Source organism: Rhinatrema bivittatum, chromosome 6, assembly GCF_901001135.1.
Source record: "Rhinatrema bivittatum chromosome 6, aRhiBiv1.1, whole genome shotgun sequence".
NCBI classification, from domain to species: Eukaryota; Metazoa; Chordata; class Amphibia; order Gymnophiona; family Rhinatrematidae; genus Rhinatrema; species Rhinatrema bivittatum.
The window spans coordinates 262,209,634-262,234,542 of NC_042620.1; the positions used below are offsets into that span (position 1 = coordinate 262,209,634).

General features: G+C 47.6%; 1 protein-coding gene across 1 annotated transcript; it reads right to left on the reverse strand.

The window, feature by feature from the left end:
* Positions 1-446: 446 nt before the first annotated feature.
* Positions 447-24,329, reverse strand: LOC115094699 (sulfotransferase family cytosolic 1B member 1-like). The gene is made up of 7 exons (XM_029607950.1): positions 24,180-24,329; positions 10,062-10,190; positions 8,853-8,950; positions 6,772-6,898; positions 1,642-1,736; positions 1,234-1,414; positions 447-541 (listed from the first exon to the last, which is right to left on the reverse strand). The coding sequence occupies exons 1-7, from the start codon at positions 24,325-24,327 to the stop codon at positions 447-449; spliced, it is 873 nt and encodes a 290-aa protein (XP_029463810.1). The 5' UTR covers positions 24,328-24,329.
* Between the last annotated feature and the right edge of the window lie 580 nt (positions 24,330-24,909).

A 24,909-nucleotide genomic window follows, 5' to 3' on the forward strand; every position in this document is an offset into this window, starting at 1 on the left:
TCTGGCCTTGTGTGGCCAGGTAATTTTCCACTTAACCAGATATCTCTAAAAGGTATCCAGCTAAGTAGTGCTGCCATAACAAAGCAAACAAAAGAAAGAAGACAGATAACTTGTCCACTAATGGCTTACTCAATACTGACCTCGCTTTGTCTATTTACGCTGCTAATCTAAAGACATCCTTTACCATTTCTGATGACATCACGAGCTATGTTTCCATTTTAACACAATACAAAATGGGGGTCCTGAGACATCCCTAAGCATCTTCCAGTGGAACAAATCTTCCAGGCTGGCAAGAGGATATCTTTTGCTGATGCAGAGCCGTCTGAAGGTGAAGAAGCTCTGTTAGAAAGTTTACAGTGTTTATGATAGGAAAGGACAGGAAGGAAGAAGCTCTGCTATCTGAGAGAATGCCGGTAAACCAATGTTCAGACTTCCGCTCGGAACCGTTAGCCCACTTCCCTCCATCTTCCTGGCATAGTCGCAAATCGAAAGCTTCGCTTTGGGCCACCGTGAAGTGGTTCTTCCAGTCCCCCGACAATCCCTAGTACAGGAAGAAGAAAGAAGGGAGAGGGTCAGCTTTCCACCTTTAAAGACTGCACGCCCATTCCTCACTGCCAATGATTGATCAGTTCTGACATTTTCTGGGCCATGGTAATGATCAGGGTTGCCAACTTTTGAAGATACTTTCACTGACAGTCTTCTTTGCCGGCAACCTATTTACTGATGGCCTTACCATCACCCGTTTTTGCACAGCTGATTTACTACGCCGAGATTCACCCCTTTATCCAGTGATGTCCCCGACTCCCTGAGTACTGCAGCCTCACAGAGCTGAGCCCACGGCAACAGAATTACAGGCCCATCATTATGTTTTTACTGTCACTAAATTATTTTTATAACATGACTTTTTTTTTTTTTACTGTTGGTAAATTTGCTGATAGTTGGCAACTCTGGTTATAATATGATTATTGCACTGGCAACAGCATATACTCCCCCCCCCCCATCCCCACAGGGGATTACAGAAGGTTAAAGTAGGAAGCTCTTTTATAGAATGAGCTCAAGAGAGCAAGACACAGATGTATAAAAAAGGGGATCCTCTCAGTCTTGATGGGCGAGAGGGTTAATACGCGGAATGTGAATTTTCCATATCACGACTGGGAAAGCAAAGTTGGAAGTGGTCAGCGAGCAACCCTGGAAAGAAGATCCTGGCAGAGAAAGGGGCGGGGGTCCTCTCACCTTTGCGCATAAACGGTGAAATCTTGTTCACAAAGAAAGAAGTGGCCCGGCTGTTGTAGTTGGTCATGGGATTCTCCTTCATGGCCTGGAAGGAGGTGTGACGGACGATCTTCTCCAAAGCCTCCTCTCCCAAGTCTTTCTCCAGGAAGTGCATCACTGTCTGGATCTCACGAGCAGGGTCCTGCCCAGAGGAAGCGAGAGAGACCGACACTCAGCAGAGAGGAAAAGATAGTCAGTGAGACATGCAGCCACATCTCAGACTGAGACAGAGGGACAGACAGACAGACAGACATAAATATACATATATATATATATATATATTATGTAGTTATCAGAGAGACAAGGAGGAGGCGAGACAAGAAAAGGGTGAATGTCTTCCTTGTGGTCATGATTGCTTTCCCCTCTCACTTCTTTCATATCTTCATAGAACTGGTAGAGGATGCGATGCTCCTGTCTCTTCTCCCACCAGCCTTTCACGTGGTCGTACCAGGAGCCATATCCAACTAAATGTGGAGGGAGAAAGAGATTAAGTCTATATTATTATTATTTTTTTTTTTTATTGACCTGGCAGTTTTTTTCCTGCTCAGTCGGAGTCAGTGCGAGGATCTGATTCCATGAGGTTTCATTTGCAACTCCCTGGACATTGTTTTCCCTATTTTATGTTTAAACTGTTTTATTAGGGAAAAAAAAGACTAAATTCAAACAAACATGTGCAGCGGGCAGTTGATTCTGTTGCATCCTGCTCTCAAATGCAAATTATACAATTTTAACATTTCCACCCCAAATATATATATATATTTATATATATACCTGGAACAGACTAACTGTGAACCACCATCTTCCTGTATCTCCAATCCTTACTCAATTGGATGCTGGGGGGAGGAATTTATTAGCAGAAGTGTATTTCATTACTTCACAAAACGACAAATACGTTTCACACAAAATGATTATAGCAGACTTTTTCTCCTCAACAAAAAAAATATACCATCTGGTTACATCGTATTGAGTATAATAAAACTGTTACATTGATCCTCCTTATCTCATACCCCTGTCTTCTTACCTTCCTACCCATCCCTCCCCCCCAAAGCATTCCCACCCTCACCTTGCTCTCTGATTTGATTCAGTTCCTCTCTCTACCTCAGGAAAGCAAATACTTCCATAGCCAACAGTCCATCATGAGAATTTGGCTTTAAACATTTTGGCAAATTAAAGTATATAGGAAGCCAAGCATCTGACGTTAACGTTCTTCTCTTGGAATGTGAAACTGGACCAGACATTTGCTCCATAAGCAACAGACGATGTATCTTATTTTTTCAGAAAAGCGAAGCGATGGAGCTGATAGCTGTCTCCAAAACCTAAGATAGACATCTTTGCCAGTAACAATACTTTCCAAATCCATATTCTTTGCGGTACACAGCAAGTCTGATCTGATATCTCCAAACAGAATGATAATACGTCATATACAAGTCTTTGAGATGTCCATACATACTTTTTTCCAAAAAAAATCTGTGTTTTAGGGCATAACCAGAAAGAATGTCCCATAGTCCCCATCCCTGTGAGGCATTTTATGCATAGATCAGAGGTTGCAACTTTAGCCAAGTATGCTTGTCTCTGTGAAATAAAAGCTCGATTTAAGAACTTAAACTGTGTCTCTCTCATTTGTATATTACCCGTTATTTTTTATATCCCTATAAAGCAGTGGTTCTTCTCAACCTTTTTTCTATCAGGACAAACCTGAGAGATGATGCTCACATGCATGACACACTGAACACACGACCATCATGGGACTCCATATAAGCATATGCTCTGCATCCACAGAAGTCCCCCGCTTCCTAACAATGGGTGCAGAGCAGAACTAAGGCATTTCCCTGTACAACTCACCATACAAAACAGATATTCTGATTCTGGTGTCATCTCAACAACAGCATCACAAACTCCCTCTACTACCAGGTGCATTGTAAAATAATACAAACAAACCCCACTCTGTACAAGTCTATCAAACCTTCCTTATCTCAGCAGCACTAACTCCAAGAAATTAAACAGCAATAGTCCTACCCAAGAAAAGGCAGCAGTTCAGCACCAGTGCAATATAATATTTAGAAAATACAACACATAAGGCTGATCCAATCCTCTAGTAAAGTTCCTCATCTCAGTCACAGACCTGCCTTCACCAAATATAGAATAAAAGACCACAAATTACAAATGTGCAAACATAACCTGGAATGGAAACCCCAAGACCACCTTTCTGCATGCAGTGCAAAACTGGAGTCTAGAAATAAATATATATTTCCTCCTACATTAAGCAAAGTTCAAAGAGAGAAGAAATGCATATTCTCAAAACTGACATAGTATGGCCCTTGTATCCAGTTACTTCTCTCCATGCCCCCATCACCCCTCACTTCTCCCCAACTACTCAATCGTCCCTTCACATGCTCATATCCCTGTCCAACATTCCCAACACCTCCAACCCCACACATCCTCTTCTCTGTGCTCCCTCTCTCCCCTGCTCAACTCTCCCTGCCCAACCCCTTCTCTACCCAGATACTTTTGACCACCTCTTTCCTACCCATTCCTGCTCAGCATCCCCCACTACCCTCTACCCCAACCCAGCTGCCCCACACCTCCATCTCTCCACTTCCATCTCTCTTCCCTGATCAGCAGCCCCAACTCCTCCCCTCCTCTGCCTCTCCCTGCCCAGCAACCCCAACCTCCTTTCCCCCATCCCTGACTCCCTATCTCCCCATGCCTACCTGCAGACTCTTGAACTCCTATCTTCCCACGCCTTCCTGCCCAGTACATTTCCCCCCTCCTCCTGGATCCCAGCCAGCAGAAAAGACTTCAGTCCAATCCAGAGTCTCCCTCCCTCTTTATCAGCAGCAGATGAGGGCAAGAAGCATTGAGGAGAGAAAGATCAGGAGGCAGCAGCAGTGGATCTACAGAGCATGCACCTCTCTCCCTCATGCTCCTACTTTCACATCCTGGCCCTATGGGGGGGGTGAAGAGAGCATCAGCAGCCTCAGTGCCAGGCCAGGCAGAGGAAGATAAAGTTGGTGTCCTGCCGGGCCTTTATAAAGAGGAGTCGGTGATATTGTGCTTTGATCTGGGTGAAGGAGGAAGGAGCAACCTCCCACTGGCCAGGCAGAGGAGAAGGAAGCAAGAGCAGCTTCCTGTCATACTCCTGCCTAGACTGATGAGGAAGGAGCAGCCTTCTGCTGGCTCTGCGACCCACCTCCCGGGACTTTGTGACACAGTAATGTATCCCAACACACCTGTTGAGAACCACTGCTGTAAAGCATGCTTTAAAAAGGTTCATGGGCAGACCCATCTGTAGCTCCTCCTCCCATTTGTTCTTCAATATAGCAAAATCCTACTCAGAATCAGTATGTAATAGCAATTTATGAAGAGAAGACAACGTATGTCTGCCAGGATCTTCTGTGTCGAACCATTCCTGCAATAGTAACCAACCCTCTTTACTAAACTCTGAGGGACACACAGAGTGGACATAATAACGGGACTGAAAGAAAGAAAATAGTCTTTTTCTGTCAGATCAAAAGATTCACACAGTTCAGCAGAAGTCATAATATTTCCCTGATCATCCACCAATTGTCCCACCACTTGTATACCAGTAGCCTTCCCTTGCTCAAAGCGTCCTCCCTCCAAACCCAGAAGGAATTAATATGTATTGCTTATGAAAGGTAAGAAAGGTGACCAGGTTCTACTTAGACGTAATTTACCCAGGAGCCACCGCCAAGCCTGACATAGCGGTTCTATCAGTAATGTCGTAAAGTAATTGGCAATTGGCCATGGTGAGATGTTATACATATTGCTTAGAGAAAAAAAGGAAAAACTAATCCAGATTCAAAGCCCATATCTTTCTAGTAGGCAGACGCCTGAAACTAGTTTCCCTCATGCCACAGGTTTGCGGCCATATTATATCTTTTAAGATCAGGAATTCCTAAACCCCCTTTCCCCCATGGTATCAAAAGTTGACTGAACGCTATGCGAGACCTCTTCCCTCTCCATAAGTAAGATCTCATCTTCCTTCTGAACAGAAGCAACAAATGTTTCTTGAAGTATAAATGAATCAATCTAAACACATATAACCACTTGGGAAGAAGAACCGTTTTAAATAGATATATTCTGCCAAGCAGAGATATATTGAGAGAGGTCCAGGCTGCCGAAGTGTTTTTTGTAACTGTAAAAAGCCTCTGAACATTAATTTCCTGAAGTTGGGTCAGATCGCTGAGCAAAAAGGATCCCCGAATATTTTATCTTACCTTCCACCCATCTCAATGGAAACTCCCCCTTACCAACTCTGTGTTGACCAATCCCCCACTGCCAATGCTTCAGATTTGTCAAGGTTTAACTTGAACCCAGCTAACGGTCCCATATACTCCAAACTCCTGCAGTAATCGCTATCAAAGATTTTTCTGGATCCAGCACATGCAGCAGTAGGTTATCCACAAAAGCAGATAGTTTCGTTTCTTACTCAATGCTACTACATGTGCTGCTTCTCTTCTTTAGATATGTGGGAACTACAGATGATACCAGTATGCTCTTCTTCTTCATATTTAAGTATATGGACTCTTACACTCTCACTGAGGTGCGATGTCTCACCGTAATGTGCAGTATGAGGGGGGGGAGGGGGAAATCAATCTTCAGAAATCGGTATTGGTTACCGTTTACAGTTTTAATTACTTCAGTTGCATGTTATACTGTTTCAGTGCTGGTTTCATGTTATTTGTAACCAAGAAAAATGGTCAAATTAAAAAAAAAGAAAAAGCGGATAGTTTAAATGATCGTAAATGAGTGCCTATACCCTTTCTATTAGGGTTTCTCCACTATACAGCGAAGTAAAGGATCTAATGACAGCAAATAATAAGGGAGAAAGTGGGCAACCTTGACTGGTACCCCCACCAAGGATGAATTCTGAGGGCAGTTCCCCATTCACTAAAGCATTTGCCCTCGAGCTTTTGAGTAACAGATAAATATAGTTTTGAAGTTTTCCCTATTTTATATCCTCTTCCAACTCATGTTTAATCCAGTCATTGCGGCAATGGTCCTGGGCTGGAGGCCATGCATGGTGGTTACTTCTGACTGACACCTGAAATCATGGGTCCTGAATCTGGCCACTAGGTGCCATCTTTAGGCACTGGCCATAACTCCCTCCCTTCCGGAAGCTGTGAACACTGCCTCTGCAACATCCCCAGTCCCGATTGATCCAGGGAGCAGAAGACCTGACTTGGGAATTAAACTGGAGACCTTCCGCATGGCAGCGCACAGTTCGAGCCACCGGGCTGGCCCCCATATCATATTCTATTTGTGGTTTATTCTGTGTTGCAGAGTTCTAATTGCCAAATCAGTCCTAGAGAAAACTAGATTTTATGCAGGGCTGTGATGCAGTTAATTGACTCAACATAATAATTATCGAGTGTTCTTGTATATAAGCTTTTGAAATCGAGCAGGCCTTTCTTCAGATGTCTCAGGAACCTGAAAGACATCTGCAATTCTGCAGGCACTGTGGCCTTGGAGTTTCACCTTCTCCAGCCATGTACTTCTCCAGGTACTGTGCCCAGGTGCCTGGTTCGGGGTGCAGTTGATTCATCAGGTCAAAGTGATAGTAGGAGACTGCCACATCCTTGGCATTCCTGGCTACGTAGATCACCTGAGAGTGGAGAGACACAGAGACGATGTAAGCATGAAGCCAGATTTAGAACCTCTTTTAAAGCACACAGCAACAGAGGGACACTAAGGCAGGAGTAGGTAACTCCCATCTAGGAGGCAGTACATGCAAATATGCCTCATGCATAGGTAAGAAAGCCTTGGTTTCCTTTACCAAAGAATGTACTAACTAGCTAGGGAGGGTCAGAGAGATTTGGTAAACAGTGGGTTGGATTTCAGTCCCCCATATGGGAGACTGAGATGGTGTATCCTTAGCCTTTTTGACCAGGCATCATCTTAGGGTGTGGAATGTTTAGTTAGATTTCCTGAAGGCAGGAGTACTTTGACTTTATCTGTTAATTTTGCTAACCTATTTGAAAGGGTATTTGCTGCTTTTGCCCTAGGACGTCAGCCTGACTTATTTTTGCCTAGGTTTACTCTTTTTTTTAACCATTTTGGAGACTTTCGTTGTGAGGCCATTGTATGAACTGTTCACAGAAGATTGGGGTGTCCCTGTGCATGGTTAAATAAGGGTAGGGAAAATTTTGTCAGTGTTCTATCATTCTTTCGGGGGATAGACCTGCCAATGCAGAGGAATTTCACAACCATGAGTTGACTTTCTTCAGTAACTGCTTCCTCATTTTGGAGGTATGAAAGTTTTCCCACCCTTCCTGTTTCCTGTCTCCTGTTTACAAGTCAAAGTCTAATTTTGTTCTACTTGAAACTGAGCGCTCTTACTACTAGGCAATCAGTTTTCAATCTATTGGGAGAAGATGGGCTTTTCACCTAGGAAGAGCTTGAAGAGTAGAGGTTTCATTGGAGGAAAACTGGATTCCTGTCCATTGCCAGAGGGAAGGAGCAGAAGTTCCAGTTGTGTTCACTGCTGACTCAAGTGTGCTACACTTGAGAAGAGAGTGCTCACTGGTACTGCCATAAGGAGATCTAAGCTATTTAAGAAGACTTCAAGAAAAGGGAAGAGAATTGGGGCTTACGTTCTGAGACTTTATTCTAGCCATCCTACAATGGGAAGAAGATGTGTGATAACTTTGGGAGTTGGAAGGAGGATTGAACTATCTTCAATCTGAATAACGGGAAAAACAAGGTGATCAATTGTTAAGGAATTGGCTTCCAAAGAGAATCAGAGGCTTTACTACAAAAGGGAGGTCACAAATTTATTCATCTTTCTTCTGCCTTAGTGTTCAATGACTTTATTTAAAATTTGATCAGAATGTTGTACATATTCTTCAGTCAAGTTAAATCAACTATCAGTAAAGAAGCTGGAAACCACATTGCCTCTCAGTGTGATTTTTTAATACCGTAGACTGTGGAGATTATCAGTGCTGTAAACAGAGGAGGAAAAGGACTTGTACAGTGTTTAATGGAAAAGGGCCTTGAAATTATGCTTCCCCTCCACAGGGAGCCCTGGAACTCGGATGTGTAAAGCTATCTCTAGATAATTGGTTTTAGAGAGAATCCACCTCTCTTTCTATGTGCCCCTAGGTCTAGTCTATGGGAGCCATCCCACCCAAGGACTACACATATTCAATGTGGATATCCTGCAAACCAGACCTGTTTGTGGCACTCCAAGACCAGAGTTGCCTACCCCTGCACTAAGTTATGGTTGACCCCTCAACCAGGTCAGCCCTGAGAGGCTGACCCAGGCCTGGTTTTGCCCCATTGTGTGCATGGAGATGCAGTCTGATTTCCTATGAAAAATAGATCTACATTTCCATGCACACAATGGAGCAAACCTTGGATTAACCTAAGTGAGGTGGCAACTCTACAGAGAGACACCCTCAACCAGACAGAATACATAGATAGTCCAAGAACTAGTCGGGAAAATTCTTGTTCCCTCTTCTTCATACACATCTCCCAGAGGACCCTCCTCTCCACTCAAGTAGCAACAATTCCCCTTTCCTTGTGATTCTCTTCTACCGCAAACTATTTAAAGTTAATACCTTACAGTTTTTCTCCCAGAAGGACTTGGGCAAGAGCTGGACAGGGAGGTGGGTCTTGATTACTCTCGGGGAAGGAGTGGCAGCTAATTTCTTTGTACCTGAGAAAGTGGTAGAAATGTCCATAGTAATTACAGGGTTTAGTAAGGAGAGAAAAAAAAGCAAACTGCTACTGGATACAGGAGGAATTAAGCCTTCATTACAGGAAGCAAATTACATTTAATTAAGGGGTGTTGAATCAGATGGGGATGTAACACAAGGCATTGGCAGGGTCTGCTTATACACAGAAAAACACTTTTGTTGGATTTGGTCTGTCTTTTGAAGGTGCAAGGAATCTACAAGGTGCTGAGCCACCTTTTCCTCTTTCTCATTACTGGTAGAATCCAAGTGGGAGAACTGGCCCATGGGAAGGACAATCTTCCAAGCCATTTATGCAGTTCAGGCGACTGTCTTAAAACTGCTCTCCCTCAGTACAACTAAAAGGGCTCATGCCATTCTATAATGCGCAGACTTTTAGCAGTATTTAGAAGAGGTGTCTCTGCAGGCGAGTTTAAGTCGAGGGGGGGAGAAAAACAGCAAACACAGATTACATTTTCATCTCGATGTGCATTATTTTCCACAAAAAAGTACCTGCAAAAAAGGCAAGTGGAAATGTCTGCGGGTATTAAATTTCAAGGTGAAAAATTTGCGTGCACGTTTGCTTTGAAAACTGGTGCAAAGTCCATTGGTAAAAAAATACCTGCAGGACTTTCTCCCAGTGGGGACAGTTTGAAAATTGCCCCCAAAGAGATTCTACTGTCCCTTACTTGCTGGTGATTCTGCACCATTCCCTGTTAACACCTACTGCTGGGAGATGCTGGGGTTGCAGGAGTTGTGGGCCTTCCCTGCTCTCTATAGTGCCTCCTTCTGGGAGAAACTTGTTTTGCGGGAGTTGTGAGCTTTCTCAGAGTCAGTGCTCTTGCACTATTATTCATTATGGAATTACTATTATTATTGTTATCATTATTATTAAAAAAATGTATTACCTGCATGTTCCAAATTTGCAGCGGGTTACATTAAGACTACTGGGAGTTACTGGGAAACCAGGGGCTGTGAGTTTCCTCATAGCCAGTCCTGAGTCCTTTCCTACAGCAACTCTTGCTCGGAGAGGCTACGATGCCAGAAACCATGAGCTCCACTCATGGCACATCTAAACACACCCCTACAGCTTACCTGCTTCAACATAGTTGGGGGCAGAAAATTCCAGCATGGGGACCTTATTGTGAATAAAATCACGTTGGCACTTGTGCACATCACCAGACGCAAGAATCATGTCCACAATCTCACTCATCCAAGTGGTACCTGGGAGGTAAAGAGGGCAAGCCTGTGAGAGGGAGAAACTGGAGATCTAAAACCAAGCAGAACACAGATTTGGGGGGGGGCATAGGTGTCGTCATGGGGTGGGCCACTCGGGCCCTGGCCCGACCAACGTTTCCTGCCGCCAAAGATCTTTGGTTTCTCGGCTAGTCCCCAGAACAGGTGATGTCCCTGCTGCACAGCCCTCTAGGAGTTTGAGCCGTGCAGGTGCCTCCACTCTCAAGGAACTGAGACTGGGAGGTCTGTGTGAGAGTGGAGGCACCTGCACGGCTCAAACTCATGGAGAGCCACGCAGGGCCAGTAGAAGCTGTTCCATGGACTGGCCAAGTCATGGAGCATGCCAGCCATGGATGGAAGGGACTGGCTTGCTGGGTGTGAGGGAGGCAGGCAGGCAAGCAAACTTGCTGGGGATAATGGTGGAGGCAGGCAAGCTTTCTGGAGCAATGGGATGGTTGGAGGCAGGTAGGGTTGCTGGAAAGAGGGAGGGAGGTTTCGAGGCAGGGAGAGACAGACTGGCTGACTGGCTTGCTGCCTGGGAGGAGGAATGAAGACGGCAAGTTGGCTGGTCTGCTTGAGGGAGGGGATGGCTGGAAGAGTAGAGGAAGACAGGTTGACTGGCATGGCTGGGGTGGAGGAATTGCCTGATTGAGGATGGGTTGAATGTGAGGGGAATGGGTGAGGAGCAATGACTGGTTGTGAGGGCAGGCTGATTGGCTGGGGGGAATGAACGACTAGGATGCAGGCTTTCAGTCTGGCAGGGGCAGGTGGGGGCTGGCTGTGTGAGAGAGAGCGCATGCAGAACTGGGGGATGAGAGAAAGAGACTGGAGAGGAGGTGGGAATGTGAGAAGGAGCAAGACTGGAGTAAGGGTAGGAATGTTTATCTCTTTCCCAAAATCTGGATTTACCCTTTAGAACATAAGAACATAAGAATTACCATACTAGGTCAGACCATCAAAGCCCAGCATCCTGTTTCCAACAGTGGCCAATCCAAGTCACAAATACCCGCAAGTACCCAAACATTAAATTACCTTATTAATTACCTTAATAGCGGTTTATGGATTTTTTCTCTAGGAACTTATCCAAACATTTTCTAAACACAGTTACACTAACTACTGTAACCGCATCCTCTGGCAATGAATTTCAGAGCTTAACTATGCACTGAGTGAAAAATAATTTTCTTTGATTTGTTTTAAATGAGCCACTTGTCAACTTCATGGAATGCCTCCTAGTCCTATTATCTGAGAGAAGAAATAACCGATTTATTTCAAGTCCTTTCATGATTTTGTAGACCTCTATCATATCCCCCCTCAGTTGTCTCTTCTCCAAACTAAACAGCCCTAACTTCCTTAGCCTAACTTCATAGATCAGCAGTTCCATGCCCCTTATTTTGGTCGCCTTTCTTCACTTTCTCCACACTTTCTCAAGTGCAACTATATTTTTTTTGAGATGCGGTTACCAGAACTGCACACAGTAATCAAGATGCGGTCTCACCATGGAGCAATACAGAGGCATTATGACATTTTCCGTTTTATTAACCATTCCCTTCCTAATAATTCCTAACATTCTGTTTGCTTTTTTGACTGCTGCAGCACACTGAGCCGACAATTTCAATGTATTATCCACTATGACGCCTAGATCTTTTTTCTGGGAGGTAACTCTTAAGAGAGAACCTAACATTGTGTAACTACAGCAAAGGTTATTTTTCCCTATATGTATCACTTCGCACTTGTCCATGTTAAATTTCATCTGCCATTTGGAAGCCCAGTCTTCCAGTCTTGCAAGGTCCTCCTGCAATTTATCACAATCCGCTTGAGATTTAACTACTCTGAATAATTTTGTGTCATCCGCAAACTTGATCACCTCACTCATTGTACCCTTTCCAGATCATTTATAAATATATTAAAAAGCTCCAGTCCAAGAACAAGATCCCTGAGGCACTCTGTTTACCTTTTCCACTGTGAAAAGAGATCATTTAATCCTACTCTTTGTTTCCTGTCTTAACCAGTGTGTAATCCACGAAAGGACATCGCCTCCTATCCAATGGATTTTTAGTTTTCTTAGAAGCCTCTCATGCGGGACTTTGTCGAAAGCCTTCTGAAAATCCAAATACACCCTTGATACTGGATTCTCCCAGATCCTGGAATCTCTCCCCTTTCCTACCTCTCCTCCTCTTCTCCCATCCCAGATCCTCCATCCTCCCCATCTCCCATCCACCCTCTCTCTCTTCTCCCCATCCCCAATCCTCTCACTCCTTCCCCGATCTCCCCCAATCGATGTTCCTCTCTCCCTCTCTGCTTCCGTATTACTGGTCCTCTTGTGGGGTCAGGGGGAGAGAAAGAGGAGGAAACTGCACTCTGGGCTGGGGGAAACAGAGAGGGTGTCGGGGGATACTGGTGCTGGGCAGAGGATGGGGGGGCAAATAGAGCAAGGGGCGGGATGAAAGTGTTATGTTGGGGCTGCTGAGCTGCTGTTGTCTGTTAGTGTGTAAGGATTTGCAGCATTCTTGTGCTTTTTTTTTTCCAGTAGGCTGTGTATTGGTGTTTATGGCCTGCTGCAATATTTGTTGCCTTTTCATGGGCAATGTTGTTGCATTTCGAGTCCTGGGAATTAGTGCTGCTACGCCGGTATGGCAAATTTGCTACATATATACTGAGCGTTGTTTTTTTTTAAAGATTTCAGGTTATTTCACAGTGTGCCTAGTAGTGGAATGAGTTGCATTGCTGTTACTGAGATGACACCAGAGTTTGAATTGTTTGGGTTTTATTTTTGTATGCTGAGCTGTATTGGGAAATATCCTAGTTCTTCCCTGCACCCATTGTTGGAGGGGGTTTCTGTGAATGCAGCGCATATATTTATGTAGAGAGCCTACTGGGCCTCCTCTAATGGAGCATACCAATTAATTAAGAGCGTAGATAAAAAGAGTTAGGCTTAGTTGGATTATAGCTCCCTGTGGCACAGCAAGAATGGTCTGTGGCCTTCCTGGAGGACAAATTGCTCTGGACTCCAGCTGTTCCTTGCATAAACTTTATTATTTACAAGCAGTATAACACAACATAAACTGCTTTCCTTGCAGTACTTCCACAGCTGCCTTCTCCTCCTTCCCCTAGAGCTGTAACTCTTAACCATGCTCTCGGGGCCCTGCTCTTAGAGCTACCTGGTTGCCTTACCCTTTTTAAGGTGGACCAGGTCAGATGCCTGGTCCAGCACTGGTTAAGGAGAGATTTCGGGGACACTCCTTCACATAACCCTCCCCCCCCCCCCCCCCCAGCTCGGACCTGTCGGGCCAAGCACCTTTATTCCCCCTGGATATCTTCCAGGGAAGTAGGTGCTCTCTCCAGTATGCTACTCCAGTCTGAACTTGGGCTGATCCTTCCCCCACGTCGATGGGCTGGAGCAAAGCAAGTCCTCCTGCATCTAAGGGTCTTTTCAACATTACATGATTTCTACACAGTTCCACGGACCGGGAGGTAAAGGCTACAGGGTCATCCTTTTCTATTTTTGCTAGGGTTACCCTTAAGCAAGCCCCAGTTGCCAAAACCACTCACTGTGCTCTTTGTCCAGCGTCCTCCCGTATCATTTTATATGAACACATAAGAAGCTCCGAGTTCCAGTCCTTCTTTGTCAGACACATTCCTCCTGCAACTCCTTCTGCGAGGAGGACTCTCATGTAGGTTATCAGGTAGGCCAGTTTTCCTTGAAAAACTCTCTGTTCTTCCTCAGGATTTTCCAAGCAAACTAGCACCATTCCTTCTTTCTTATGCTCATTAGCCAGCTGTGGTTCTGCACTGGTCACTAAGATGGTTCTCTTTGCCATCTATCTCCACCTTGTTACCAACAATCTTTTCCATCTCTTTCTCAGTCTTTCTCGCATCCTCTTCAGGTCTCTCCGAAATGCCTCTCTGTTGTTTCTGCCTCTGTTTTATCTTCACTCTGAAGCTGCTCCTTTTCCTGGTTCTTAGGGCCGGTCTGGCTGGTGGGAGAGGGAAACTCAGTGTTTCTCTTCTGCATTTTGATCTGCTGCCTGTGTCGACGACGCAAGCCCAGCTGTGGTTACTTTTCCTCCTCACGGCTGGATTGTGCTCTTCAGGGCTGGTCTGCCCTTTCTGCATTTCCAAGGAGCTCCATACGTCAAGACCCTACCATGGGCTTCCTTGAACCTGGGTCACAGTCTCTGCAAAATTATTCTCCAGACATCCATATTCTTTTCCTGCAATTACCCGCGTCTGTTTTTGAAGCTCTGTTTCTGTTTCTCTAGTCTGCACCAGCATTGTGGTTACTGGCCCCCCTTTGGCTCCCTACCAGGCCTTTCTGTAGTGCTTTCGCCTAAGTCTTGCTGGCCCCCAGAGCTCAACTGCTCAACCTGCAGGGAAAGGAGCTGGTTTAGGTAAAGCCCCAGTCCAGTCTCTCGTCAGCGAAGCTCCACCAGTTGTCAGTGAGGGCCTATAGCGTTAGCTGTGCCAACCTCATCCCAGCAGCAAGGGTTCACCCACATTACAGGTGTGTGACCAATATGCTGCCACCTGGATAATGAAGAAAGGATATTGAACTGGGAAGTAAAAATTACATTCTGCTCATGCAATATGGGGCATTCTGTTGTGTCATATTATCTTCCTGCATCCTCAAGTTTGGGAGGGAGCTTCTAAACGACCTTTACAATTGGCAAGGATCAGGAATGGAAGAAAAGACGCATTAAGTCTTACAAAGTCACAGAGATTTATTGAACAGCTAAACATGTAGTGGATTTGTAAATAGTCATTTTCACTATTCTACCATCAATTGTCAGTAAAGCTGGAAACCACCATCAGCTTTCAGCATGATTGTTACTACCGTATCCAAAGACTTAACAATGCTCAGGGTCTTGGAGGAAAGACTCTCCCCGTCCTCAGGCAGGGAATCCTGGAAAAGAGAGGGTCTTAAAGGGCCTATAGGAATGGATAAGTAGGCTACTGGTTAGCGCAGTGGGCTATAACCCAGGAAATCAGAGTTCAGATCCTGCTGTTGCTCCTTTTGACTTTGGGCAAGTCACTTTACCCTTTGCAATCTCCAACGTTAGATTGTAAGCCCCATGGGGATAGGGAAATACCTATAGTACCTGCTTCAATGAACACTTTGCACTGCCAAAAAGCAAAATCTAAATAAATTTAGAAAGTCTGAGCTTTGATATTGAGGGTTGCCCATAGACACCTCAATCCAGGGGTTATATTTACAAAACTGGAGGTGCAGAGTTGATATCATTTTATGCCGTTAATAATAACTTGATGAAAACCGAAAAGAATGCAACTGTATATTGTGAGAAGGTAGCTGATTATTTTGAGGATAAAGTGAAAAGGATATATCTGAATCACTGCCTGCTACTTCTGTAATTGATTCTGTATTAATGGATCTTTGCCCTGTAAAATGGTCCCAGTTTCTGCAAATAATTTCAGGGATTGAAAACGCAATCTCTCAATGGAAAGGACTAGCTCTCCCCTGGACCCTTGTCCTTTTTGGATTATCAAGAGTATGTCTGCGATTTCTTATGTCCATTTTATGAATATTGTTAATGCCTCTTTGAATGAAGGATGTTTTCCAGGTAATTTGAAAACAGTAGTGGCCCACCCAGTTAAAATCCTATTTGGTGAAGTTTCTAATTATCAACCAATTTCTAACTTGCCGACATTAGGGTAAAGTTATAGAAAACGTGTATTATTTCAGCAACAGGAATTTACAGATGTAAATCAGTATGGAAATTTACAGTCAATATGGGTTCTAAAAAGGACTTTACTTGTTTAATTCACAGATTTTGTTTGTGTTAGGGAGAAAAGGTTATTGCTGCTGGTCTTGAACTGGGATGTGCTCAGTTTAGGTCTGAGAGTTTTGTGCATAGAGCTACAAAGAGAAGCTCATGTCAAATGACAGAGAGCCTGCTATATGGCTCCAACCCTGAGGATCCAGCTTGGGCTTCAGGGAATTAAAAAGCAGTGCTGGAAGGTGTTTCACATTTAGACAGCTAGGAGGGCAAAGGAAGGTCTGAGATGCCAGAGGAAGACCAGTGGGTTCTTCATCTGCTATGCATTACTATTATTCTCTGATGTTGTCTTTAAGTAGAAATTTGTGAAATGACCTGGACTGAATACCTGGATTGGAAGTAAGTTTACCTGCAGAAGTCAGGAGTTGTTATTTTGTCACCGATTCTAAATAAACAATTTTTGGGACACAGTTGTCTGTTTGAGTGTGCTGCAGGGGCCTTCAGCCTAAGACTTTGTAGTACTCGTGATAAGGGCCAGCTGAATTATTGATTTAATTGAATGTATCAGCTGCGTTGATACTATCAAGTCTAAGATACTGTTGTCACATTTGAGATCTGTTGGGCTAGGAGATTTTGTCTAGATTGGGTTTTCTTCTTATCTGCAGACTTGGACGATGTGGGTAAAGGTTAAGAATAATATTTTAACTTGGAGGACATTACAGGCAGGAGTACCACAGGGTTTGGCTTTATCTGCTAAATTATTTTACTTATATATGCTGCCGCTTGGGAAGATATTGTGGTCTTTTATATAAGCTGTTCAGTTTTGCGTACCCTATAATGCCCTGCTGGTTGCGCTGGAAGTGGATCCTTGGCCTGGTGCAGGATTGGTACGGCCCTCTGGTCAGACCCAGAGAGCGCCTGCCACCAGGAGGCAGAGCACACGAGGAGACAGAGGCTAACTGCAGCTTCACCAATAACAGTCCGGGGTTTCCGCAGGTTGAGCCCTTGGGTACCCGGACCGCCTGAACTTAGGTAGGCCTCAGATGGTCTCCCAGAGAGGTAGCAGAGGGGTGTGCCCACCACGGCTGATGCAGAGAGGATGGACCAGATCTGAACTGGAGACTCCGGAGACCTCAGGGAGGTAGCAGTTCAGGAAGGCTCTCCGGGCGGAACAGGCAGCGCCTGTGGGTCTGGTCAGATGAAGGCTGCGATCAGAGTCCAAGCAGGTCGGTCTGGTGGTCACAGAAGGCAAGAAGAGGGTGTCTGAGTGAAGCGCAAGGGTCAAAGCCAGGGTATCCATCCAGAAGTGGTCAGCCAAAGCAGGGGTCAAATCCAAGGTCAGTCTGAGCGTAGTCAAGGCAAGCGAGGGTCAGTTCCAGGCAGCAGTCAACATGGTCAGGCAGGCAGAGGTCAGTTCCAGGCAGCAGTCAACGTGGTCAGAAGGCAGGCAAAGGTCAGGTCCAGGCAGCGGTCTGTCGTAGTCAGGCAAGCAGAGGTCAGTACCAAGAATCAGTCCGAAGGGTCCTACCAGGGAACGAGGAGCAGGAACAGGACAGACATTGGAAGACACGGAGGACCACAAAGACGCTGGAACAAGGAGACGCTGGAACACAGGATCAGGCACAGGAGCAAGGAACAGGCAAACTAGAAACACCGAGGTGTCGACCCAATTGCCAAGGCGAGGTTCTGGGGACAGAGCCTCGCCTTATATCCTAGGGCTGTGTGATGTCATCGGAATGCGTCCGAGCTGGGTTTCCCGCGCTTGGGCCCTTTAAAAGTAGAGACGTCGGCCACACGCACACCTAGGGGCGGAGCCGAGGAGATGGAAGACGCGGAGCCCCTAAGGGGGCTCCGCTGAGAGGCCTGTGGCATGGAAGAGGCCGAGGATGGCTGGGGAGAGCATCGGGGACGTCAGGAGCTGGCGGCTGCGGCAAGGCCGGAACTGGTAGAGGGCAGCGCGAGGAGAGCAGGCCCGACCGCGGCACAAAAGTGGCTGGGACGCGCAGCACTGCTGAGTTTTTGGCTCAGTGTTTTAGTGAGTGAGTGGATGGTTGCTAATAGCCTTAGCTTGAATGTTCAAAAGACAACGGCGGAGGCTGGATTATCTGTAGCTTTAATGATGTCAAAATTCCAGTAGTAGATGGGAGTAGAGATTTAGGAGTACTTTTGAACTTCACATTTCCATGAGAGCTCCCTTCTCCTCCTTCCCAGGGCCTCTCTTCCTTCCCCTAGGGCTGTAACTCTTAACCATGCTCACAGGGCCCTGCCTAAGAGCTACCTGGTTGCCCAACATTTTTTAAGGTGGACCAGGCCAGATGTCTGGTCCAGCACGGGTTAAGGAGGGTTTGATTTCTGAAGTATTTTGTGTTTGCAGTAATGATCTTAGATCAGTGGTGCAGGCTTTTAGTGCTTACTTACATGGCTATTTAAGATGAGAGGCCTCATTGTTTCTCTTCTTTATTAAAACGGTATGTTCCTTCACGTGACCTGCACTCAGAGAGTCAAAACCTAATAGTTATCCCCTCTTAAAAAATATCAATTACAGGAAACGTAAGCTAGGGTTTTCTTCATATGCTGAATCACTGATGTGTAATATATTCTCTGGCGAGTTACAGGGTGATGAGAACAACTTGAGATTTAGATGGATAACTTGTTCCTGGAAGCATAAGGTGTGGACAGCTTATGTTTCCAGCACTTTTCTTATCAAGAAATCACTGGAAGTGCTGGGAGCAGATAAGAGATATTGTGGTCCTAGCATCTGTGGGTGGTGGTGGTGGTGGGTATGAGTGATTGAGGTTGTGGTAGGGTAGAAGGTGAGGAAGAGAAGCAGAAGGGAGCATTTGAGAAACATAACCTAAATGGGGAAGGAAGGGGTAGGGGGTGATAGGCAACCCCAGAAATATTTAGATTATATCTTTGATGGGGGTCTGGGGGGAAGGGGCTGCTAGGCCCAATGGGGCCAGCTACAACATATTGGGGAGGGGGGGGGGTGAGAATCTGACTACAGGTCCACTAAGCACTTTTTTTTTCTTTTACAGGGGTACTTAACCGGATATCTTTAAAGATATCCGGTTAAGTAGCACGTTATCTGGTCAAACAAGCAGATAGCCCTAGGGACAGGACTATATCAAGGCCTGATCCAGCCAAAGGCCCCTTTTTTTTTTTAACACATAAATAGAAAATAGCCCAAAATTTTCTGGTACTTTTGTCTGAGTTTAATTTTCAGTTTTGCATCATATGTGTGAACCTAAAATGGCCTCATTCATTGCATTTTGCCGAGGTAGGCATTAATTTCAGCCAGCACCAGGAGAATGTACAGAAAAGCAGAAAAAATGCTTTTCTGTACACTCTCCGACTTAATATCATAGCGATATTAAGTCAGAGGCCCCAAAATAAACAAAAATTAAAAATTAAAAAAATAAAAAAATCTGCCCGCAGCCCGCGGGTTGGAAGATGGACGCTCAATTTTGCCGGCGTCCGTTTTCCGAACCCGTGGATGTCAGCGGGTTCGAGAACGGATGCCGGTAAAATTGAGCGTCAGCTGTCAAACCTGCTGACAGCCGCTGCTTCTGTTAAAAAGGAGGTGCTAGGGACGCACTAGTGTCCCTAGTGCCTCCTTTTACCGTGGGCCCTCATTTGCATGCGGCCGATATTGAATTGCGCGCCCAGGACACTGGCCTGTGCGCGTGTCGCTCGCCGGCTCTCCTGCGCTTCTTTCTGTATCGGCCCACTTGTGACTGTGTACAGGAAGCCCCAAGACCAAATGTGACCCCTGCCTTCCAGGATACTAACAGAAAAGGGGCTGCAGGTTATTTACTCTTTCAAAAAATAAAAAGAATAGGGGGGGCACTTCCATGAAGTTATTATGTAGCACATTTAAAACTAATCGGAGGAAAAAATTGTTTTCAATTAATGCACAATTAAGCTGTGGAATTAATTGCCAGCGGATGTGGTAAAGGCAGTTAGCAATAGCATAGCTGGGTTTTAAAAAGCTTTGGATACATTCCTGGAGGAAAAGTCTATAAACTGTTATTAACCAGGTGTCTTGCGCAAAAGAATTGCATTACCACTGGGTGTAAGCTGTATGGAATCTGTCTTCTATTTGGTATCCTGCCAGGTATTTTTGTCTTGATTGGCCACTGTTGGAAACAAGATACTGGGCCTGATGGGCAAAGAAACTTGTGAGTGAGCTAGTACAAGTGGATCCAGCCCCTAGAACAATGCATTTTTTTTTTATGGCCCTGTTGGTGGCTACCTGCCACCCGAAAACAGGGGTTATGTTACGGCTGTGGCTGCTGTGCTACCACCGCCTCACCACCAGGGGTCCCTCTAGTGCTGACTTTCCTGACAGGCCCAGTCCATCTCCTATGTCCACTCTATGCTCTGGGTGTGCCCTCTTAACCCTGCCTGACAGTTGCCTCGGTGCTTCGGCATCGAGCTCACCTGGGCTCCCTGCTCTAGCCTGCCTTGCGCGGCCTTCGGGCCTATCCTTGCCTTGCGTGGCCTTCGGGCCTATCCTTGCCTTGCCTTGCCTTGCGCGGCCTTCGGGCCTATCCTTGCCTTGCCTTGCCTTGCGCGGCCTTCGGGCCTATCCTTGCCTTGCCTTGCCTTGCGTGGCCTTCGGGCCTATCCTTGCCTTGCCTTGCCTGCGTGGCCTTCGGGCCTATCCTTGCCTTGCCCCGCTATTGGTGTGTGGCCTACGGGCCTTCCGTGTATGTGTGTGTGGCCTACGGGCCTTCTGACCTGCCTTGCCCCGTCTATGGTGTGTGGCCTACGGGCCTTCCGTGTGTGTGTGTGGCCTACGGGCCTTCTGACCTGCCTTGCCCCGTCTTTCCTGTGTGTGTGGCCTACGGGCCTTCTGACCTGCCTTGCCCCGTCTATGGTGTGTGGCCTACGGGCCTTCCGTGTGTGTGTGTGTGGCCTACGGGCCTTCTGACCTGCCTTGCCCCGCTATTGGTGTGTGGCCTACGGGCCTTCCGTGTGTGTGTGTGTGGCCTACGGGCCTTCTGACCTGCCTTGCCTGCTACTGTGCCTGACCCAGCCTGTACTTGACACTGCCACTTGCCGCCTGCCCTGACCTAGCCTGGACCCAGACACTGCTGACTGCCGCCTGCCCTGACCCAGCCTGTACTTGACACTGCCACTTGCCGCCTGCCCTGACCCAGCCTGTACCCAGACTCTGACTTGCCGCCTGCCCTGACCCAGCCTGACCCAGACTCTGATTCTTGCTGCCTGCCCTGACCCAGCCTGGTACCTGACTCTGTTCGAGCTTCCTGTCTCTCTCCACCTGGAGCCACCCTGCTGGGTGGTGTGCACGACTCCTGTCCGGAGCCCAAGCGTAACAGTATGCCGAAGCCATCACATTTTCCAGGGGAAGAGATAGGTCTGTGTCCTGCCGGTGAGTCAACTTTTCACTAATTCAAGATGCCTCCTTCTTTAAAGTTTTATACCTGCAATTCCTGTCAAACTTTGAATTATCCTAGCTATCAGAACTGTCTAGCCTGTGAACTTGTTGGTCAGGAACACTGGTCATGCAATAACTGCAACAAGAAAAATGTCTCTGTCTATCAGGAGTGTTTGAACTGTCTGGCTCCTAAACCAGGGTGGTGGAAATGCTCCTGTCTCCCGTGTTTGTTACCTCCAGGCAAACCCTGCCCCTGTTGTTCTGCTCTAGGACCAGCTGTGCAATTAGAAAAGGCTATCAGCTCTCCTAACCAGTATTCTGTTTCTGGCTCAACTAAAACAGACATTTTTGCTGGCAGTTTGAGGGTAGAAAAACCCAGGACTTACCTGGCCAAGAAGGCTTCTGTGAGACCAGTGCTAGAGCCTCGGGAACAGGTTTCTCTACAACGGAGAGAGCTGATTAGCTCTAGCAGGGCTCAGCTTCCCACAGCTGCCAAGTGGACACTAACGAGCACCTTCCCTAGACGTCCTAGAACTGCCTGTGCCTTCTCTAAACTGCTCCTCCAGAAACAAAATCAGGAGCATCAGACTTTGGCTCGAGGTATCAAGCCCACGGCAGTACAATCTGTGTCTTCCATGCACACTACCTTTAACCATGCTACTCTGCCATCTGAACCTGCTGCACTACCCCGAGAAGAGCCTGAGTCTGCTGAACCGGCCCTGCTGCCGTCCTCGGAGGGGTCCGAACCTGCTACAACCCGCTGGAGTCTGAACCGGCCTGCTGCCGTCCCTGAGCCATACCGGCTGCTGCGCCGAGGGGTCCGAACCAGTCCTACTGACAGACTTCCTGAGTCAGCCATCGGAGTCTGCTGAACTGGTCCTGCTGCCACCCCGGGAGGGGTCCATACCGGTCCTGCTGCCACCCCTGGAGGGGTCCATACCGGTCCTGCTGACGCCCCGAGAGGGGTCCGAGCCTGCTTCATGCCCCGAGAGGGGTCCGAGCCTGCTTCATCGCCCCGAGAGGGGTCCGAGCCTGCTACAACGCCCCGAGAGGGGTCCGAGCCTGCTACAATGCCCCGAGAGGGGTCCGAGCCTGCTACATCGCCCCGAGAGGGGTCCGAGCCTGCTACATGCCCCGAGAGGGGTCCGAGCCTGCTACAATGCCCCGAGAGGGGTCCGAGCCTGCTTCATCGCCCCGAGAGGGGTCCGAGCCTGCTTCATCGCCCCGAGAGGGGTCCGAGCCTGCTTCATCGCCCCGAGAGGGGTCCGAGCCTGCTACAATGCCCCGAGAGGGGTCCGAGCCTGCTTCATCGCCCCGAGAGGGGTCCGAGCCTGCTACACACGCCCCGAGAGGGGTCCGAGCCTGCTACAATTGCCCGAGTAGGATCCGAGCCTGCTGTACTGGCCCAGCTGCCGCCCCTGGAGGGGCCTGTACCGGTCTTAATGCCGACCTTGGAAGGGTCCGGACCGGTCCTACTATCGCCTCAAGAAGGGTTACGGACTATTTCTCTGCCCCAGGTGGGGTTTGTGTTCCCCTTGTCACCCCAGGAGGGGTTATGGACTGCCTTTTTGCCTCGGAAAGGAGTTGAACCTGCCGCATCACCCCCGGAGTGGTCTCCCGTTATTCTTGACTACCTCCTGCACAGATGGGATCCAGGAGGAGGGGGAGGCCTTGAGGGGGGGGTACTGTTACGGCTGTGGCTGCTGTGCTACCGCCTCACCACCAGGGGTCCCTCTAGTGCTGACTTTCCTGACAGGCCCAGTCCATCTCCTATGTCCACTCTATGCTCTGGGTGTGCCCTCTTAACCCTGCCTGACAGTTGCCTCGGTGCTTCGGCATCGAGCTCACCTGGGCTCCCTGCTCTAGCCTGCCTTGCGCGGCCTTCGGGCCTATCCTTGCCTTGCCTTGCCTTGCGTGGCCTTCGGGCCTATCCTTGCCTTGCCTTGCCTTGCGCGGCCTTCGGGCCTATCCTTGCCTTGCCTTGCCTTGCGCGGCCTTCGGGCCTATCCTTGCCTTGCCTTGCCTTGCGTGGCCTTCGGGCCTATCCTTGCCTTGCCCCGCTATTGGTGTGTGGCCTACGGGCCTTCCGTGTATGTGTGTGTGGCCTACGGGCCTTCTGACCTGCCTTGCCCCGTCTATGGTGTGTGGCCTACGGGCCTTCCGTGTGTGTGTGTGTGGCCTACGGGCCTTCTGACCTGCCTTGCCCCGTCTATGGTGTGTGGCCTACGGGCCTTCTGCCCTGCCTTGCCCCGTCTATGGTGTGTGGCCTACGGGCCTTCCGTGTGTGTGTGTGTGGCCTACGGGCCTTCTGACCTGCCTTGCCCCGCTATTGGTGTGTGGCTTACGGGCCTTCCGTGTGTGTGTGTGTGTGGCCTACGGGCCTTCTGACCTGCCTTGTCCTGCTTACTGTGCCCTGACCCAGCCTGTACTTGACACTGCCACTTGCCGCCTGCCCTGACCTAGCCTGGACCCAGACACTGCTGACTGCCGCCTGCCCTGACCCAGCCTGTACTTGACACTGCCCCTTGCCGCTGCCCTGACCCAGCCTGTACCCAGACTCTGATTCTTGCCGCCTGCCCTGACCCAGCCTGTACCCAGACTCTGATTCTTGCTGCCTGCCCTGACCCAGCCTGGTACCTGACTCTGTTCCGAGCTTCCTGTCTCTCTCCACCTGGAGCCACCCTGCTGGGTGGTGTGCACGACTCCTGTCCGGAGCCCAAGCGTAACAGGTTACACGAACAACAGACAAATAACAAAAGTATGCATAAAATTCAAACACTAAAGTATTAGAAAATACATGTATCCCAAACACGGCTGTCTGTGGATGAAGCAGTGACTCACCAGCCTTGGGGTAGGTTGCTACGATGATGTCCTCTGGCAAGGCCTGGAACCCATCAATTCTCTCCCAGTTTTCTGAGAAGGCACTTATCATTGGGACTCCCCGAATGCATACCCAGTCCTTGCGGAAGTAATTCTCAGCGTTTTCCATTTCTGAAATAGGAAGAAAAGAAGCGCTTGCAGCTCTCTTACCTGTGTGGAGAAATGAGACCCAAAAGATGGCTGGAACACAAAACTATCTCATGCTTTAAGTAAGTGGGAGAAGGGGAGAATGCTTTCCGCTGGGTAGGCTGGCAGCGATCTACCTATCTGCATAGTCATCAGGTTGAATGAATGTTTAGGGGTGGACATCTGTCTGTCTGCCTTGCCCCACTATCATCCACATTTTCAAGGGAAGCCATGCGAGTACTTTCCCTTTTGAAAGTCTATGTAAATTGCACAAGTCAGTGTCGCTCACATACTTTGTACCAGCTCTTTTGTGCTGGTGACTGGGAGGGGGTAAAATACAGTGCGTGTGGGTTATTCTCCCCAAACATGCCTCGGGAAACACCTTCTCGCGGTCCAGCTAAAAGTGCGCGCTCCGTGGAAGCCCGGGCATACTTTTCGCTGGGCCGAGGACAGTTTTCAGACGGGACAATATAGGCGTATTATTCTGTTTGAATACGGCTACAGTGCTTTGCAAAGTGCCCTCAAGTAGTTAAAATAAAAGGAAAAAAAAAAAAAAGAGTCAAAA

Coding starts and splice junctions, on each gene's coding strand:
- LOC115094699 (XM_029607950.1), bottom strand. CDS start 24,327: ATGGAAAACGCTGAGAATTACTTCCGCAAGGACTGGGTATGCATTCGG. Junction 8,951..10,061: donor CCCCAACTATGTTGAAGCAG/GTAAGCTGTAGG, acceptor CCACTTTCTCAG/GTACAAAGAAATTAGCTGCC. Junction 6,899..8,852: donor TCTGGGAGAAAAACTGTAAG/GTATTAACTTTA, acceptor CTCCACTCTCAG/GTGATCTACGTAGCCAGGAA.